Source organism: Triplophysa dalaica, chromosome 7 (genome assembly GCF_015846415.1).
Source record: "Triplophysa dalaica isolate WHDGS20190420 chromosome 7, ASM1584641v1, whole genome shotgun sequence".
Lineage (NCBI taxonomy): Eukaryota > Metazoa > Chordata > Actinopteri > Cypriniformes > Nemacheilidae > Triplophysa > Triplophysa dalaica.
In genome coordinates, this window is record NC_079548.1 from 17,782,564 (window position 1) to 17,800,775 (window position 18,212).

The 18,212-nt window shown below is 38.8% G+C and overlaps 2 protein-coding genes across 6 annotated transcripts; both read left to right on the forward strand.

The window, feature by feature from the left end:
- The first annotated feature begins 586 nt into the window (after positions 1 to 586).
- si:dkey-43p13.5 (paired mesoderm homeobox protein 2) lies at positions 587 to 4,532 on the forward strand. Its single transcript, XM_056753673.1, has 4 exons — positions 587 to 687; positions 863 to 1,148; positions 2,384 to 2,541; positions 3,540 to 4,532. Exons 2-4 carry the CDS (start codon positions 923 to 925, stop codon positions 3,939 to 3,941), a joined length of 786 nt encoding a protein of 261 aa, XP_056609651.1. The 5' UTR covers positions 587 to 687; positions 863 to 922; the 3' UTR covers positions 3,942 to 4,532.
- A 1,685-nt stretch (positions 4,533 to 6,217) lies between these two features.
- Positions 6,218 to 17,558, forward strand: micall2a (mical-like 2a). 5 transcript variants are annotated; one of them, XM_056754022.1, is made up of 17 exons: positions 6,218 to 6,602; positions 7,430 to 7,478; positions 9,273 to 9,414; positions 10,068 to 10,399; positions 10,665 to 10,795; positions 11,318 to 11,818; positions 11,974 to 12,167; positions 12,808 to 12,883; positions 13,476 to 13,588; positions 13,665 to 13,766; positions 13,852 to 13,953; positions 14,307 to 14,435; positions 15,343 to 15,445; positions 15,763 to 15,836; positions 16,280 to 16,394; positions 16,527 to 16,573; positions 16,668 to 17,558. In XM_056754022.1, the coding sequence occupies exons 1-17, from the start codon at positions 6,460 to 6,462 to the stop codon at positions 16,751 to 16,753; spliced, it is 2,439 nt and encodes an 812-aa protein (XP_056610000.1). In that variant the 5' UTR covers positions 6,218 to 6,459; the 3' UTR covers positions 16,754 to 17,558. The 5 variants fall into 5 exon arrangements, 2 of the variants coding, with proteins under 2 accessions (XP_056610000.1, XP_056610001.1); XM_056754023.1 differs by lacking the exon at positions 16,668 to 17,558 and having other exon boundaries at positions 16,470 to 16,571; XR_008907250.1 differs by lacking the exons at positions 16,280 to 16,394; positions 16,527 to 16,573; positions 16,668 to 17,558 and having other exon boundaries at positions 14,555 to 15,445; positions 15,763 to 15,800.
- Positions 17,559 to 18,212: the final 654 nt, after the last annotated feature.

Here is an 18,212-nt window from a genome sequence, read left to right on the forward strand (position 1 = left end):
TTGTAAATGAATGTCAATTATGTGGCCCAATTAGTGTGATGTGTTTACTGTGTAAACAGAGGCTGTTTGTTTGTGCTCTCCGTAGATTTCTGCTAAATCTCTGTTTGTGCTGGGGGTTTCTTATTGAACATTTCTCAGCTGCGGAACCTTTTGATTCTCCCTTAATGATTTAATATCCATCTGTTTTATCAGTGTGTTTTAATGACTAAACCTGACGATTATAACAACAAAGTGCACGAACAGGTCTCGCCGGTGCTTATACGTGCCTTTGAAAGCGTCCGCGGCTTTCTCCATTTCTTATCGCCACACTCCAATTCCAAACGTCGGGTTTGTCATATTAATAAGTGAACGAAAAAGCCGAAGAGTGCCTGGACTTGTCTATGGAACATTTCTCTATGACAGGCCTTTCTTTATCCCTCCCCAAATGGAAATGGGGGCTGTTACTCATTTGCTCCTTAAGAGGAGCTGAGGTGTAGATTAGAAGGCATTAGGTGTCACTATGGACAACTGCTGAAGAGTGATGCTGTAAGAAGCCTCTTAAATCAAGTGTGGAATCTGTGGTCTCTTATGATAGGGTGACTTCCTAGAACCAGGCTCTGTTTTACTTGGATGCGTGGTCATAGGTGAATCACGTGACTTGGCGAGGGGGTGGGACACCCGTGAAAGTGGAATTCACACCTGACTCAGGTGAGGAACGTTGTACGTGCTGGGGAGCATCATAAGTTCTCATGTCTTGGGTCTGTGGACAATTCTGGTCTACTAATAAGTTCACTCCTTATCGAATTTCTTTTGATTTTTCAATAACTCATCAGCATCTCAAAGGACCGAAACACTTTGTGGAACCTTCGATATTTCTCTGCAGATTTTGATTTGCAGCTGAAATTTGTCCAGAAGGAAGGAGGATCTTTGCTGAATCTAGGCCATGTTTGGCACAGGGCATCTGGTGTCTCCTCTGTCTCCCGCTATCTTCCACTCCTCGGCTGCACATTTCTTTCCGGCCTTCCCCAGCAGGTTAGGTTCACCGCAGATCTTCATTCCCGGCCCGTTGTTCAGCTACGAGCTACTGCGCAGCTACCTGCAGCCTGAGCCCTGCAAGCAAGCTTTGCTGTTGGCCTCTCAGGCATCAGGACACCATGCTGACAATATTGGTAAGCACATTGTAGCCATTGCAAGCATCATAAATGGGAACATTTAGTTATATACATTTTTATCTGACTGAACAAGAAAAGCAAAATATATAAAAATATACAGTTACTCTCAAATTTGAGAGTAAGATATACTCTTAAGTTTGAAAATAAGTAATAATTTAATATATTTTGCACTCTTTGTTATATAAACAGTATATAAATGCAAATATTTATGTATTTATATAAAATTAAAAGACAATTTCAAAATTATTTTGAGTTTTCTGAATTTACTATTTTTAGGCATGTGTTTATGAAAGCTTTTGTTTCATTCTGTCAACGGCTATCAATATGTCTCCCAAATTTCAAATATTTTCATTCATTTATTATATATTTGCAAAAAAAGAATGATACTGTTCAATAGAACTGTTCAAAATAATACGAAAGATGCTCTTTATTTATTTTTATTTTTTGAAATACAGCAAAGAAAACAAGTTCATATTTTTTATTTAATGCGATACAACAGTAACATTTCTTTATTTTAGGAAAAGTACAAATTTTTGTTTATTTATGTAATAACCTGGATTTGTATGTCATGCTGTTGTGTCTTTCACATTGCTATTGGAAGACTTTATGTCACTCCTGAGGTTTGATTTAGTTTAAATTTGACAAAAACTGATCTGGAAGGACCACAATACATCTATAAATACCGATTGCATGAAAATGTGGAAAACTTTTTTTTCAGACAAATAAATTAGAGTTTAATATTAGAGAGACAAGCACAGCCAATTAGGAAATTGGTGACTTGAATAGTGGTACAGCCGTTATACAAAAAATTGGGCAGGCGAAAGCTGTGATTGACCAGTATCAAGTATTCCAGAGAGCTGTTTAATAAAATGTAAATTAAATATTTGGAAGGATAAAACCTTTTTCTATGGTAGAGCTGAAGAGAAAATGTATATTTGCCAAGGCGTTCAGGTATAATGCTTTAAATAATCCATATGTGTAGCGTTCATTAAGGGACACAGTTTATGAGTCATATTCTCTCATAATTATCCATACTCGTTTAACAGTGTTTAATAGGATTCTAAATGTTTACAAAGGATTGGCTAACAACTTGTAACTAACAATCAATTATCCGGCTCTGCTGAAGAGGGTTTAATGAACGCTGCACTAATTATCCAATCTAGAGCCATTAGTTCCTTGTCAGTGGTAGCCTCTGGCAATTGTCTAATTGGTGGCTGTGATGTGGCTTCCAGATGAACCCCGGCCAGTGAAACAGCGGCGAGCACGGGCCAACTATAACAGCTGGCAACTGGAAGAACTGGAGAAGGCCTTCGAGAGCACACACTACCCCGACGTCTTCATGAGAGAAGCCTTGGCCCTCAGACTGGACCTGATCGAGGCCAGAGTGCAGGTTGCCTTAGTGACATTCTCTTTTATTATTGCAATGCACATAACAATATTATATTAACATTATTATTTTGTTTTATCCACAAAATTAGCTGTGTTGATCTTTAAAAATACTATATGTTGCGCCAGCCCAACATGTTGCAAGAAGGTTACTCAGCACATGTGTAAATTTACGCTACTGTATATATTAATACTAATAATAATAATAGTATGAATACCATTACCCCAAAGCTAAAATGTATTATTATACTAATATTAAAGCTCTTTAAAGTAATAACAACTACTAACTTTAAAGTGAGTGTTCACAAAATGTTGTAATATTTGCTAAATCAATGTAAATGTAAAATTTCATATATTTGCTTATTTATTATAAATATAACATTTAAGATTCAATACAAATACAAATTATTAAAGGCTGAAAATGGCAGTATCCTAGGCTGGCTGATACATAATTTGACATCTCAATCTTTTTCTGAATATTGATAATATTTGATATACATCTAATTTTTTTTAGAATAACTAAAAAAGATGATTAAATGATAAAAAGAAAGCTACTTTGTCCCAATTAAAAGAGATGTACAAAGATTTGTGCAAAAGCTAAAAAATAAGTCACCGTTTTTGATGATGACGTTTTTGTAGAGTTAGAGGCATAATAGGAAGTGAAATTGCTTATCAGAGCCATCTTTGCCACATTAATCGTAATTTCACATTATTCAAAATGATCAATATGATCGATATTCTGTAATTTGAGATCTTTGACAAAATTATATTGATAACATTTAAAGTTGGCCTCTTATGCAAAATTTTACATTCACATGGTTTGAACACAGATGTGTGTGTCCAAATATCCAGCCCATAATGCTAAAAAAACACATACTCTTTTTTTATTTTTTATTCCCATCAATCAAACACAGTGTCTGAAAATGTGCTGTATAAGATTTAAGCAGGTTTAAAGAGTACACATTATTTATCAATATATCGGACTCTCCTTTGTTCCATCAGGTGTGGTTCCAAAACCGCAGGGCTAAAATGCGCAGACAGATGAAACTCCAAGGCCAGCCAGCTGAGCAGTGTAGCAGGAGTGAAGGAGACAACAGAGCGGCTGACCCATCCAGCAGTGGTCCAGAGCTCCACAGCAGCAGCAGCCCATGCCGGGAGAGGAAACAGGACAGAGGAAGCCCCATTTGGCCTAAACCCACCTCATCCTCTATCCATAGCCCCGTGAGCAACATGCAGGAGATGTCGGAAGTGTCCAGTCCTGAGGACTTCCGCTGCTGTAGCATTGCCAAACTTAGGGCGAAGGCCAGGGATTATGAAGCGGAGATCCACAGCGGTGTGGCCAAAGCCAGCAGAGGGAGACAACTGAAGACACAAGAATCTGCCACAGTCCTGGATAAAGACTAAACAGATGTGACAGTATGCAGTATCACACAGGACCAGAGGATACATGCCAAATCCCATTAAATTGATAATTTATTGTCATTTCAACATCATCCTGCTCCATTACACAGCCATGACTGGAAAAGCAAAACACAAATTACATGGCTCTGTATTGTGCTTCCTTCTCTGATCGTCACAACATCATTCATTATGTGAAGCCAATGTGTTCTTTACATTTTTTTTGTTACATTTTATTTGTCTTGTGGTGTTGCAAATATGATATTAAAGCGTATATAAGGCCTTCTGTACGTTTGCCTATGTTTCATATAACTTAGTAATGCATATGAGAGGTGTTTGTGTTATACATGACAAATTATGAGAAATTACTGTATTTAGATTTTTTTTTGTGGCAGCATCTAAACTAGCTGGTTTCACTGAAGTCATAATATCATTACATAAAACAATACCCTAAATTTACAAGTTTTCAAACGGGGGTGGGGAACCACTTTTGGTGGGTCGCAGGAATAAAGTGGGTCGAGAAAAGTCACTTGGTTGTTGTGGTGAATGATAGATTTTCTTTGCATGTAAAGTATTGCAATAAAACATATGTCATTCATACAATGACAAGGACAATAAAAAGCACTCTTACTAAAAGACAGTTTTTGTTTAAAAGTATTTTGGTGGTTTCTGGAATGAAACGCTGAGGAACCACCAGTTTAATGTGACTGAAAAAATGAAAATTCCTTACGACTGTACATAAATATTTATGTCTTAAAGTGTACATTGCATTTTTGTATCTGAGATCACATTTATCTCATACATTTTCAAATTGAATCATCAATTTATACAAGCTCTGATGTTGTTTGCCTTAAAGTTTGTCTGCAAGGATCAACATTAATAAAAGTTTTTTAATGTTGTTACTTTGATCCGAACATCTAACAGCTATTGAACAGAAGGCACTCAAAGAGGAAATGCTTGATGATGTCATTGATGGCCAGCTCTTCAGCGATCTTGTTACCCGGTGTGGAAACACAGGATGTCTGCAAGCTGTTACAAGCCCTCTATAAACAATGAGATTGTCAGAAAAGTGCCTGCCCTTTTTGACAAACATGCAAAATACTTTTATTTGTAATCTTCAACAAATTAATAATTACTTTGTGTTTTTTATTTAAATTTTATTTGCTTGACAGTTATGTTTTTTAAAAGGTTTGTTTTGAAGTTCTGGGGAATGGTTGTTGCCAGATCAGACAAAATGACTTCTAAATTGTAAGACCTCTGCTATTTGAAAATGGACACAGCACCTGTTCCACGTTAAATCGATTTCAGCGGCCACTAAAAGGGTATTTCCTGTGGTATCAGAAATCTGGCAATGTCTGCATCAGTGCTTAACAATCTTGGCTCATGCAATGTGCATGCAGTACAACTAATACCCTTGACTTGAAAAGCCAGGAATTAGACTTGTCTAGTTGTCATTAGAGTCACAGTGCCCTCCTCTGGGCAGAAGGAAATGTGGCATTTCAAAAGCCTGGTTTGTCTATGAAGTAGGTCTATTTTTAATAGAACAATATAGACATAGATGGGGATATAGTACATGTAAAATCATGGAGATTTCTTATATGTTCGATGTGCATCCTATATTGTGAGAGAGTGTCTCTTTTTCTTCACCAGACTCAGGTTTCTTTCATTATGAAGTTCAGTGTCAAGCTTTAAACAACCCCTATCGTTCCCCACCCATCCACAACTTGCTATGCTCACCATAATTTACCCAATTCAAATTTGGAGAAGGCTCCTCTGAAATTACACCTAAAAACAATCTCTATCCTCCTTAGCAGATGCAATGTTCATTCTTGCACACGGTTATGGTGCATTGTTTTATAATCTAAAAAACAGTGTTGTGTATTTGAAAGATGCTGTTAATGACTTTAAACATAAAACTTAGTTTTGTTTCGTTATTCATACAGTTTCATGTAGGTCAGTTCCTTTTTTTCACTGGGCCTTCCTGTTTTCATATGCAAATGAGATGACCCCGTTTGGAGGCCTTTGTAAACACTCACATCCACTAATAAAAAACGTAAAACGTACTGTTTTAAAATACCCCCTGTGGTTTCATTAAGAATACAAATGTGGAGGTTTTTTCATCATCGTTTTTAGGCCAACACTTTTTTTTTTTTCAAATAATACATGCTTCAAATAATAACATGAAATAACAATAAATACGTAAGTAAGTAAATAAGCAGACGTCTGAGAAGGTAAATGTATAAATACAAAAAACAAATAAAAGCAATTAGCGTTAATAATGGATAATTTCAGGCCCCTCCTCTTGTATATATACAGGTGCTGCTGCTGCTCTGCCAAATGACCGGCACATTGAAGGACGCCAGTGACAAACTTCTGATCCGTTTCAACTTTTTTACGCTCCTCTGGACTTCCTGCAATACATCCAACGTGATTTCTTCCACTAAACTCGTCGTTATTTCTCCGACCAAGCGACTTTTGTTTTAAGATCAAGTTCTCGCGGTGTTTCTGAGCGCTCGTGGAGAGGATGGCGGCTATCAAGGCTCTGCAGCAGTGGTGTAAGATTGAGTGTGAAGGATACAGAGATGTGACCGTCAGCAACATGACGACGTCATTCAGAGATGGACTGGCCTTCTGCGCTCTTATTCACAAATTCAGACCAGACCTTATGTAAGAGTCTCTTACTTGTAATGTTGTCTATAATTAGGTTTCGAAAAATGCTTAAATCGATCATTTAAAGTACAAATTATAATATTGTTTGAGCTTTATCGCCATATTAGTCGGATATATATCGACTATCTAATCGTACACTAAAGAGTTATAAAACGTTTGTGGTTTGCGTATTATGCTTATATTGGAATCGTGACAACATACCATCTGGCATTTATTTTAAAGAAATTATTCCGCAGTTAGATAGTGTTTTACTGAAGTAAATGTGTTTGGCTGTAAAACCTATTGACGCATCAATATTTCATGTGAGGAGCTACAGGTGTTGCTACTTAGTTACACCTGTGTAACCTTGAGGGGAAGTGACGTCATGCTGCACAATTCCTGAGACATTACAATTAATAGAATGACTAAGAAAAGTGCAGTTATTTTGAGAAAAGGTCTTTTACATTTGTTTGCCTATATGAAGTTAATGAAGTTCAAAAATTGTGGATTAAGTGTCCAAATACATTCAAGAGACACTGCTGGAATTATAATAACATCAGGGACGTTAACCTTCACTACATGGCTTTTGACTGACTTGCGACCCTTCAGCTTAATAATAACTTTTAATATTACTTTTTATTTGTGACCTTTAAAATATGTGCATGTTGTATCTTTATATTGCTTTCGTGCATGGCCATTTCTAATGTAGATAAATGTAGTAACTACATATCTTTTTGTGTGTGCTGTTGTTGAACTTTGCTGAGCTTGATGGAGTCTCTGCATTGTGACGGTTATCAAGACTTTTATCTGTCTGAATACTGACTCACATCCTTGTTTTCTTTCAGAAACTTTGAGTCTCTCTCCAAGGACAATGTGTATTACAACAACCACTTGGTAAGTTGTGTTGAATGTAGGAAACTCTGGAAGTAAAACTAAGTGTCCCATTTAGCTGTTTCCTGTATAAATATGCAGTTGTTATAGTCCCATGATAATGCGCACAATGAGGGTTTGCCCCAAGTTGTCTTCATTTGTTTTCAACATAATTGTTTAGAGATGTGCTTTGCTTTTCCTCTTGTTTTTGGCAGCACTTAATCTACAAGAACAATTATTGGTTACATCTATTGTTAGATTTTCATTATTTTAAAGATTGTTTTTCTGGGGAGCGTCTAAATATACATGTATTGTTTGTTTGCCTGGTATGAATAAGGGCTTGTTGGAGCTTTCCCCGCCGCTTGAGAAACTCATGCTAATTCAGCCACATTTTTAATGAAACTGCTGCTCAGCAAAATAATCCATGTTTGGAGTCATGTGTTGGAGCCAGAGCTGTTAACACAGTTTGTGTTTGATGTTTTTGGTGTATTACAAAATTAAATGATATATATTGCACACATAATGCATCACACAAGTAATGTTTATGTTACTACCACTTTCTTCCGTAGAACACTAAGGAAAGATATTTTGAAGAATGTTGTTTACCGTCACTCATTCACTTGCATTGGTTTTGTGTCCATACAATAGAAGTGATTGGGTGCCGGTGCTGTTCTTCAAAATATCTTTTTGTTTTCTACAAAATAAAGAAAATATTACAGGTTTGAAATGACAAGAGGGCTAGTAAATGATGACAGAATTTCCATTTTGGAGGTAATCTATCCCTTTAACTAAGAACTAAATTTGTGTAGCGCGTTCAGTTTGCCTCTATATGAATTTCATATGCCAAATTTAATTTCTGTTTGTGTATAGAGGACAATGCCTGACCAAGACTGGTGACCTAATTATTTTCCTGTCAGGATGTGCTTCTGTGAGAATGAGGCAGTGTGATGCGTCACAACTGGGACTTTTTTTAAAAAGAGGACGCAGAGAAAGAAAGAGCTCATCAGAGACTTCAGATTATAGTAGGCAGTATTAGGTTGTAGCTGGAACTTGAGTTTTGTGGTGTCTTTCCGGTGCGTGCATTATTTAGAAGGGTGATGGTCAGGCCACCTGATCCTCTACATCAAGATTAACTTACTTCTTTTCTACTACTGTCTTAACAAATGTCAGATCATGGTGTGTTTGAACGCCAAAGGATGGGCCGTTTTAATTCTGCTGCTTTAACATTAAATAAATCTCTACTTGATTTAAATAAACGATCAACACTGTACAGTATCTCTCCAGTGATGTTTGTCAAAGGAGAAACGGGAAGTTGCAGCTGCGTCTGCATCATGGAGGATATGCACCCCCCTCGGCTGTCCTGTGAAGTTTAATAAGTGTGTTCAGGTCCTGAACAATGCTCTGGTATCCCCCCTTTCTGTCCTCTTTCCCAGGCCACAAACAGGAAACGTCCTATTCATTATGCGCTCCCTGTCCAGACCTGCTTGATGTAGTGCCAGATCTCGCTGCTTGCTGGCCTTTTCTATTTTCGAAGACTCCTTTCTTTGTGCCTTGTCTGTGTTTACAGTTAATTGGCCGAGTGCCTTTCCCCTAGAAAACCATTGGCAGTGCATGCTATTATAGTGCACTGAAAGAATCATGTGAGAAAATGTTTAGTGTCTTGAACATACAGTATGTGCGTAACACTACTAACTTAATGCTGTGCGATTAAGTGTGCTTATCTTATTTGTTTGTATCTCAACATCTTCGGTGGTGGTGGTGGTGGTCTCGTTGTCAGAGATGTAAGTTTGATAGCAAGTCTTTTGTGCTGTGCTTCAGGCATTCCATTTGGCTGAAGAACATCTGGGAATTCCAGCTCTTCTGGATGCAGAGGACATGGTGGCTTTGCCTGTCCCGGACCGACTGAGCATCCTCACATATGTCTCGCAATACTACAATTACTTCAATGGTCGTTCGCCAAGTAAGATTACTTCTGTCCATCACCTTGTATCAATTGGATTAAGGTGTTGTTTTAATTCTACACCAATGGTTATAGAGTAAGACGTACTTTTGTCAGTGTATTGACTATATTTTACTACCGTAGTATGAGACATTTCTTTGTAAATTCTTTTGTTCTATTGGACACGAAGATATTTTGAAGAATGTAGGAAAGCAAACAGTTCTGTGACGCTTTTGAATACCAATGTCATTTCTCCTAAAGTAATTAATGGGATCCAAGAACTGTTTGGTTACAACCATTCTTCCAAATATCTTTGTTCAACAGAACAAAGTCTTTTACACAGATTTGCAAGTACTCGAGTGTGAGTAAATGAAGACAAGCTATCCCTAGTACAAGTAACTTTCATTTAAATCTGAGTGAAATTTACTTAAATTCATCTAGTTCTTTAGAATGGATAGCTAGAGAATCGCAAACTGTGTAGCAATAATTGTAATAAATAAAATATGATGTGGTATGAAGCACTTTTCTTTTTAGTGTTCTGACACAATAACAAACCATGTAGTGTCTTTACCTTCGATGCTTACTTAAAATTTGCTTCTACAGTTGTGTTCGATGGATGCTGCTTGTAAGCAAATTTGAACATAAGCATAGTATAAAGACTTTTTTTTCTTCAGTCGGGGGAGTGGGAGGAGGTGTCAAGCGCCACGCAGAGGTCTCAAAGGAGGTGCCATCAGAGAAGAAGAATCTGCCTGTGGTTGCCAAAAATCACAATTTCAAAACAAATACAGAGAATCATCCTCCTAAAACCGAAATGCCAAAAATTGTAAGAGACAACCATCCTCAGTCTCTTAATATCCACAAAACTGCTCCAGAGAAGCACGCTTCTGCTACTCAAGCACGGCAAGCTGGCACTGAATGGCACAAACGTCCAGGGACAAAATGTGTGCAGACACTGGTCACGGCACTCAGGGCAGGATCTTCACAGTCACACAGAGATGCTGAGAAGGTATTGATTCAGTCTGCCTTTAAACGTCAGCTACATTCAACACGGGTTTTTAAAATCATTTAGAATATTAGAGAATGGTGCCAATGTTGCAGGTTCAAATATTCAGTTTTGCAAGTACTGATTAAATGTATAGCTATGTTAGTAACTTCATAAGTTTCTGCTAGATGCCTTAATGTTAGGAAAATAAGGTTAAACAACGGTTCACCCAAAGGTCAATTTAGTTTGAGAATTCCACCCCTCATTCCAGTTATCTGCTTATTTACAGAAAACCATTTTGGTGGAGACGTTAAATAAAAGCGGCACTCTTAAAAGTGACTGTACAGTATGTGGAAATCATGTACATCTGGTCCAGAGACACCTGGTGGATGGCAAACTTTACCATCGGAACTGCTTTAAGTGAGTGTGTTGCATGAAATTAATGTAAATCACATTCATAAGTTTATATTCTGTCAGGTTCACTACCATTGAAAATGATTGACAGTTAGCACAGTTTAGATTGACGGTATGGTTCTGTTCGGTGGAAAAACTCCCTGCCCATCCATGCAGCCAATAACCCCTCTTAGATGTCATTAGTTCTTAATGACATTTAAGTGTAACACATTATATAAAGTATTTGAGGCTTATGAAAAAGAAAATAACAAGTCCAGTCCCAATTGTAAATGTGAAGTGGACTTGGGGAAGGAGGAGGGTAGGTTGCTCCTCATTAACGCGATAAACTGCTGTTAGCTGAATGAATTTGAAATCTGAAGCTGTGATGGCGTCATATTTCTATGGGTAGATGAGGATCAGCTGATGCGAGCTTAACTCAAGTGACCTGCCAGAATTAACGCTATATGCTTGACTTTAAGTAACTATGGAATCGGTGACTGCATGGGGTTTGTCATGTTAGGTGTTTAATGATTTGTTATTTCTGAATAGATGTAGCGTATGCTATGGCACGTTGAAATCTGGGGCATTTAAATTGGAAGCGGACCCTGGATCGCTGGTCTGCAGCCTTCACCAACATGCACAAACTGCCTTCAACCCCACTGTGAAACCTTATAAGAACAGCGGCGTTACGCTTTCAGAGCCGTCACTCAAATCTGAGACTGCTGGTCAGCCATCATCTCAGCACTTCACCTCATTATCTACACCCATCATCCCTGTGCCCAGACCAGCAAACCTCTGTTCAGCCACACAGTCATGGACCGCCTCTGCTCAAAGGACTCAGGCGGCCCGGCAGAAGTTCTTCCAGTCCTGCGGCTCGGCAGCAGATCATCGGCTGACCGCGAGACAGCCCTCAGAAATCTCCACTGATCAGAATGCCGGTCTGAAGGTTGTGTACCAAGACCGAACAAATGCCCCGATCAACTGGAAACTACCTGAAGGAAACACCAATAATAACAATGCACTGAATTCTGACACAGGAACACAGAGGCAGTGAGTGACTACACATTAAACTTGATGTTTGTCACTGTGATTGTTTTTATACTAACTTATATATATGTATGTGTACAACTGAGTAATTGTATACATCCATTCGGGTCATGTACATGTAAATGCTGAATGTAAAATGTCTGTATGGTTTCTTTCAGGCCAATCACTTCGGAGTCCTCCAGCTGGAGGCAGGAGTTACACAGCAGAGGTGTGAGAGAAATGAAGTTAAATCAGGCCACTCCATCCTCCCCTGCTATCAGCTGCAGCCTCAGCACCACAGAATCCCTCTACCGCAGTGCCATCAGCAAAGAGCGCACCAGACCTCCATCCCTGCAGCTTTCCTCTGCCAAAGGTGCCGTTTGCTTCCTGATGACCTTTGCTTGTGCTTTTAAAATGGTTTCTAAAGGTCACATTGGCAATATATTAATAAACATACGCATTATATAGGAGATGTGAACAGAGGCAGGAAGAGTTAAAATTAAACCATGTGCGACATTCATTGTCACATTTGGGGCCAGGTATTCAATTTAATCCACATGAATAATACAGAATCCTTATGGGATACTTTAGCCAAAAACGAAAATTCCTTCATTCTTGTCATTCCAAACCTGTATGACTTGTGCAGAACACTAAATAAGATATTTTGAAGAATGTTGGAAACCAGACATCCTTGGTCCCCATACACTTCTATTGTATGGACACAAAACCAATGCAAGTCAATGGGGACCAACATTCTTCTGTTAACATTTTTCAAAATATCTTGTTTTGCAGAACGAAGTCGCACAGGCTTATAATGACAAGAGGGTGTGTAAATAATGATAGGATTTTTATTCTGAAGGTGAACTATCACTAAGACGATGGTTTCTGGTACATTTACCTGTTGCATGCAGTGTGGTATTTTTATACATATTTTTTAATGGGATAGTTTCAAATTGCCCCGCGTGGTAACTGGACATTTTGGTCGTAATGTCCCCCTCTCGTCTCCACTTTAGCCCAAGGTGTTCAGAGCTGCGAAGCCCTGGCTGACCGGAGATCAAAGCCAAAGGCTCCAAATGGACCAAGACTGAAGTAAGTTCGATCAGTCTAGTTATCTCTAATGCTGTCTAATCCACACAAGGGGAAAGCAGGCTGAGTCACTCGGGTGTGAGTTGCAATGACACTTGAGTACTGACAGTGGGGCCTTTCATGTATTCGTCCTCTAGCCTGCTGATGTCTCCTACCCAACCTATAGTGTTTGACTGGCACAGAGTGCATTCTCTCACGCTGTCCCCAATGCTCACCAGTCCCAAGGAGTGCTGCGCCTAAACAAGCCCCCACTGAAATGCTTTACTCTTACTTATGTTCCTCTGATCAGACATTCTGTTTTGCTTGCATCTCCTGTACCATAAAAGGTGAGGCTTTGAGTTTATATTAATAGATTTTGGTTGTGGCTGATGATCTGTTCCTGCTACTTTGAGACTATCCTGTTCAAACAGGATAGTTCAATCAAAAATTAAAATTCTGTCATGTACTCGCCATTTTGCCATATCAAACCTGTTTGACTTTCTTCTGACAAGAGTGTGAGTAAATGACATATTTTGGGTGAAATATTCCTTTAAGGTGGTTTATGGGTGAAAGACTTTGCTAACCTCACGCTTGATGTGTCTATATATTTTTGAAGAGCTCATGAGTCTGTTGAGGGTGTTCTGTTGACTCCTATGAAACAAGAAAGTGACTTGGATGACATATATTGTTCCAACCAACGTAAAACTTATAAAGAACCCAGCATCTGTGGTAAGGCTTCTCTAACTTTAAAAGCCTTTATAAATACATGTGTAACATATTTGAAGTTGATCATATTGTTTTACAGAAAGTGCTCCGAATACACCTTGTACAACCCCAGGTTGGGTTGTGAACTCCTCTCCCGTCCAGACATTCAGTCCTGTTGTCTCGTGTGCGGGACTGGCCTGTGGTGGGTCTCCTGTACTGAATAAATACATCATGGGACATTAAACTGGTGATTTTGGTTGAATCATTAATGTCAGTTCTTTTCACAGGTTATAAAAGTGATTGTGCAATTTCCTCATGTGTGTCACCCTCTCAGTCTTGTCACAGACCTTCCTCTCCGAAACCATCTCGCCACTGGCCGGTGAGCACAAGTAAGCAGTTTCTTTAAACAAATAACAGTGGAAGTTTATCCAAAGCTTTTTAATTGTGAATCAAGCAATGTGTTATGATGTCATGATGGACATGCTGAGAATGTGTGAAAAAACTGTCAAACTTATGTGGTTGAAAAAGGAGTTGAAACTGAGGAAGATTGTCTGAATTTCTTTTGTTATACTAAACTTACATTTATATAATATATGTTATCTCCATATGATATATTTTTTAAAGATAATGGGAATGAATCGTCAGCTGAAAATGGCTTGAATGAGACCAGATCACCTACCGTAAATTCACAAGCTTACAATAATCTTACAGTATTAAAAAACAAACAAAAATGTTGTCTTAGCTCAGATCAAACCCCACCACATCCCAGCGGACCAGATCACCAAAGAATTGCAGGACATAGAGTACAATCTGAATGATTTGGAAAATCAGGGTGTAGAATTGGAGTGGAGACTTCGCGTTTATGAGGAAGGTAAGGTATAAACATAAAATAACATTCCCTCATATGTCAGGATTCTTCTGCAGGGGTTTATTTGCAGAATTGTTGGCAAATCCAAACTCACTAAAACGTATTTCATTACTATTCTGAAGAACCGAATCTTCCCAAGGATGTCTGGGACAAAACAAGCTGGTCGGATCATTGTTCCTTTTGGTGCAGTGTGAGAACGATCTCTCAGCTTTTGAACATCAGGCTTTAGGTGACACGTAGTAGCCGTGTGTGTGTGCAGTTTGTGGAGTCGCGCACTCATTCCAAACCTGTTAGCTGAGGCCGACCACCTGGGAGTCGGAATTCCGATGTAGCCTTTAGGGGAAGGCCGTGGCCAATAAAAGGGCTCTCGTTTTCAGCAGCCGGGGCCAAATGAGGCGAGGCGCAGGGGAAGCTCCGCATCATCCTGTGGGATGCTGGGAAGGAAATGGAGAAGAGGCGGCAGGCTGCTAGCCGAATGGGGAAATTGTACCTGATTGGCTGTTTTCAAGGTCACAGTAATATCATCTCTCGACTCGCTTCTCCAGTCACCTGTCTTGCTTCTAGCAGCAAGTGGGATTTGATAGATCCTAACTGCCTCTCGGTCCCACCAAAGCAAAGACCACCACTTGATCAAATTACACGGACGCACGTGTGCGGCGTATGATTGTACTTGTATGTTTTTGTACCACCTCAAGGCAAAGTCAATGGAAAACATGCTTTTTAGACAGTATTATAGCGCTGTATCAGGTGAAATATAGAATTCATCATCGTACCTCAAATGGAGGTTGAATGTTGGTATTTTGAGATGCTTGTCTCCAGAGCACTTTAAATTGCGGGTGGAGGTGGAGTGTCTAGATGTGAGCGACGCAATCACGACCTCTAGCGTCTTTGACATTGGCCTGTTTTACAGAGGGTCACGGGGACCTTCTGATGGATCCCCTGATGGTCGACTGGTTTAACCTGATTCGGAAAAAACAAGGCTACATTCGCCGGGAGTCGGAGCTCATGTACATGTAAGCCGATTTGAATATTGTGACAAGGAGAGCGGGACGAGGGGCGTAAGGAAACGGTGCGAGACCGGGGACACAAGTGATAATAAGCAACAGCTGTGCGTTGCACGGGTGTCGCATCTCTCACGAATGAACTACTTCATAATCTTAAGAGGAGAAGCGACAGCAGTGAAAGACAAGAGGGGCCTGGATTTCTCTCGTCCTTCACTGCTCGTGCCATTCCCTCACTGCCCTCGTCCTCCTCTCCTTTTCACAAATAAGAACAAACATTGAATGCATGAGGCAAAAATAAAAAATGAATGCTTTGCATGTTGGTTAAGAGTGAGGACGCAAGATCTGGAGGACCAGCAGCCGGGAGTAGAAGGAGAACTTAGGAGATTGATCAATAAACCAGGTAACAGTTTAATGTGCAGATCATTCATGCATTCACTTTTATCCAAAGCAAAACAAGGGAGCATTTAACATTTTATCAACATTTTCTCAGTTAAAAACAGCAGGTCAGTTGCTCCAAATACACATCTTGATAGAAATTTTATGGAAGTAAATGGTGTAACCATTGGCAACTATCGTAAATCTACATTATACACTAATTGTGAATGTGATGGTAATTTATAGATGTCTTGTGGAGGCAATTCTTGGACACTTATGCTATATGTCATAATGAAGATGATTTTCATAATTGCTTTGGAAATAAACAGTGCTTCGTACATTATGTACATTTCATACACCATCTCATAAAGGGTGAAATGTCGTCGCCTTATTAGTTTAGATGTCTTGGTTATATTTTTGCACGTAGGAGAAATGCAATTAAAAGAAACTCTTGTGTTTGACTGTTAGAACATGTGAAGAGTCTAGTTGAGAAGAGGAGAGAGAGCGAGCTGTTGAACAGATTGATGGAGATTGTGAATGACAGGAACGCCATTGTTGAGGGACTTGAGGAGGACAGGATAAGGTGTGTCCTTAAATAAAATTTAAATGCTCAAATAAGCCTTTGATTTAAAGTTCTTTTTTTATTGTTCCTACAAAGTGAATATTAAACACTTACAAAGGGTAAATGGAGGTGCTATTTTTTTCACATCTTAAGGGAGGGTGAGGAAGATCAACAGTTGAATGAGATGATGCAAAGGCTTGGTAAGTTTTTACAAACATAAAAATAAATATGACCACTCGAATGAGCTTATGTGCTATATTGTTATTGAACATTCTGTTCTTTGTGTCTTTGCAGGTCTTCAGAAATTGAAAAACAAACGCAAGTCATCCTTCTCAAAATTGTTTAGACGGAGGAGTAAAAAAGCATCAATTGGAGAGTGATGTTCAGAAGAGAGGAACTGATGTCATCTAGATCTCCTGCATGAAGTTGAATGCGCTGAAGTATAGATGTCAGGTGGGACTAGAATTATGAGTGCGTCTGGACACTCAGCCGGTCAGTTTGACAGCAAAATGTTTTTCTTAAACGCCCCTCCCCGTTTCGGGTTATGTTCTGATTGTATTTCACGTCTTCATTTATTCGTCTATTATAAATTATATTTATTTTGTTTCGTATTTTCGTTTAGCATTTTGGTCATATGCAATTTTTTGTCTTTGTCTTGAATAGTTAGTTTGAATAATTATTTATAAATTAGTTTACACCCTCTCACTTGTTCGGATATAAAACATATGTTTTTATTAATGGATTTATACATGGATGTTTAAAGTACTTGAATGTGTTTCTTGATCTCAAGAAGAAACCCCAAGAAAAGAGAAAGTTGAATTTAGCATTCTGTTAGTGGTAATGATGTATTGCCTGCAGTGAGCTGAAGGGGGCACTATGAGCTCACATGCATCTGTCTTTGACTTTTCCAGTTTTTTATTTCATATTTCACAGAATGCTAAATCAAGCTGGAGATTAGCCAGAGGATCTTGTGCTGGAAAGGCACGGATTGTTGGTTTTATACCCTTTTTTAAGTCCTCTTACCTAGTTCAATTAAATGCGTACCTCATTTAACTTAAGAAAAATTGTCCAAAGATGTCTTTTACATGGTGTTTAAATGTCAGTATATGACTCACTGTTTGAAAAACATACTGACGATGTTTTAAAAAGTTTTAAAAGTTCTCTTGAGAGATGCTTACACACAGATGTGCTTGTATTTATTGTATATTTGACTTTTAAACTACTTATTCAATAAATCCTTATGTAAGTTCTTATTATATTATATTAAAACCTGCTTCAGAGCTTTTATTCGGAAACGGTTTACTTAACTGTAAAGTAAACATTCTGAATTTCACGTGTGTATAAAAATCGTGAGGCCTAAAGTGTTGGGTCCCACAAACTGCAAAGTACCCAAAATGCCTTGTTTGTTCCAATTTTGCAGTTGAATTCCCCCTCGTTCCAAATTAAAATACATCACGCATGACGCAGAGACCGTAATTGTTGCCCGCGCTTTAAAAAACGACCGTTTACATAGTTATCGTTTAACATGGGTTTTAATAAAATGCATTGCGATAATTTACTCTCGTTTAATATTACGCCGCTGCTTAGGCCATCCATCCCCGATTTAAGATGCATGAAATTGTGATCATGAACTTGGAACACCATCTCTCTCTAGCCGAGGATGATATTGGTGCAAAACGCCACGCGTGATGCGGGTGACAGTGAGACTGAATACGTGTGATATTAGAGTTAATTAAAGCTTTGCACCCCACCTCCCGCAAACGCTCGCACTCCTGCAATTAAGAATCAAAGGCGAGGGCTTAGTGTCAGGGGGTGTCTAATACACGGTTTTAACAGGAA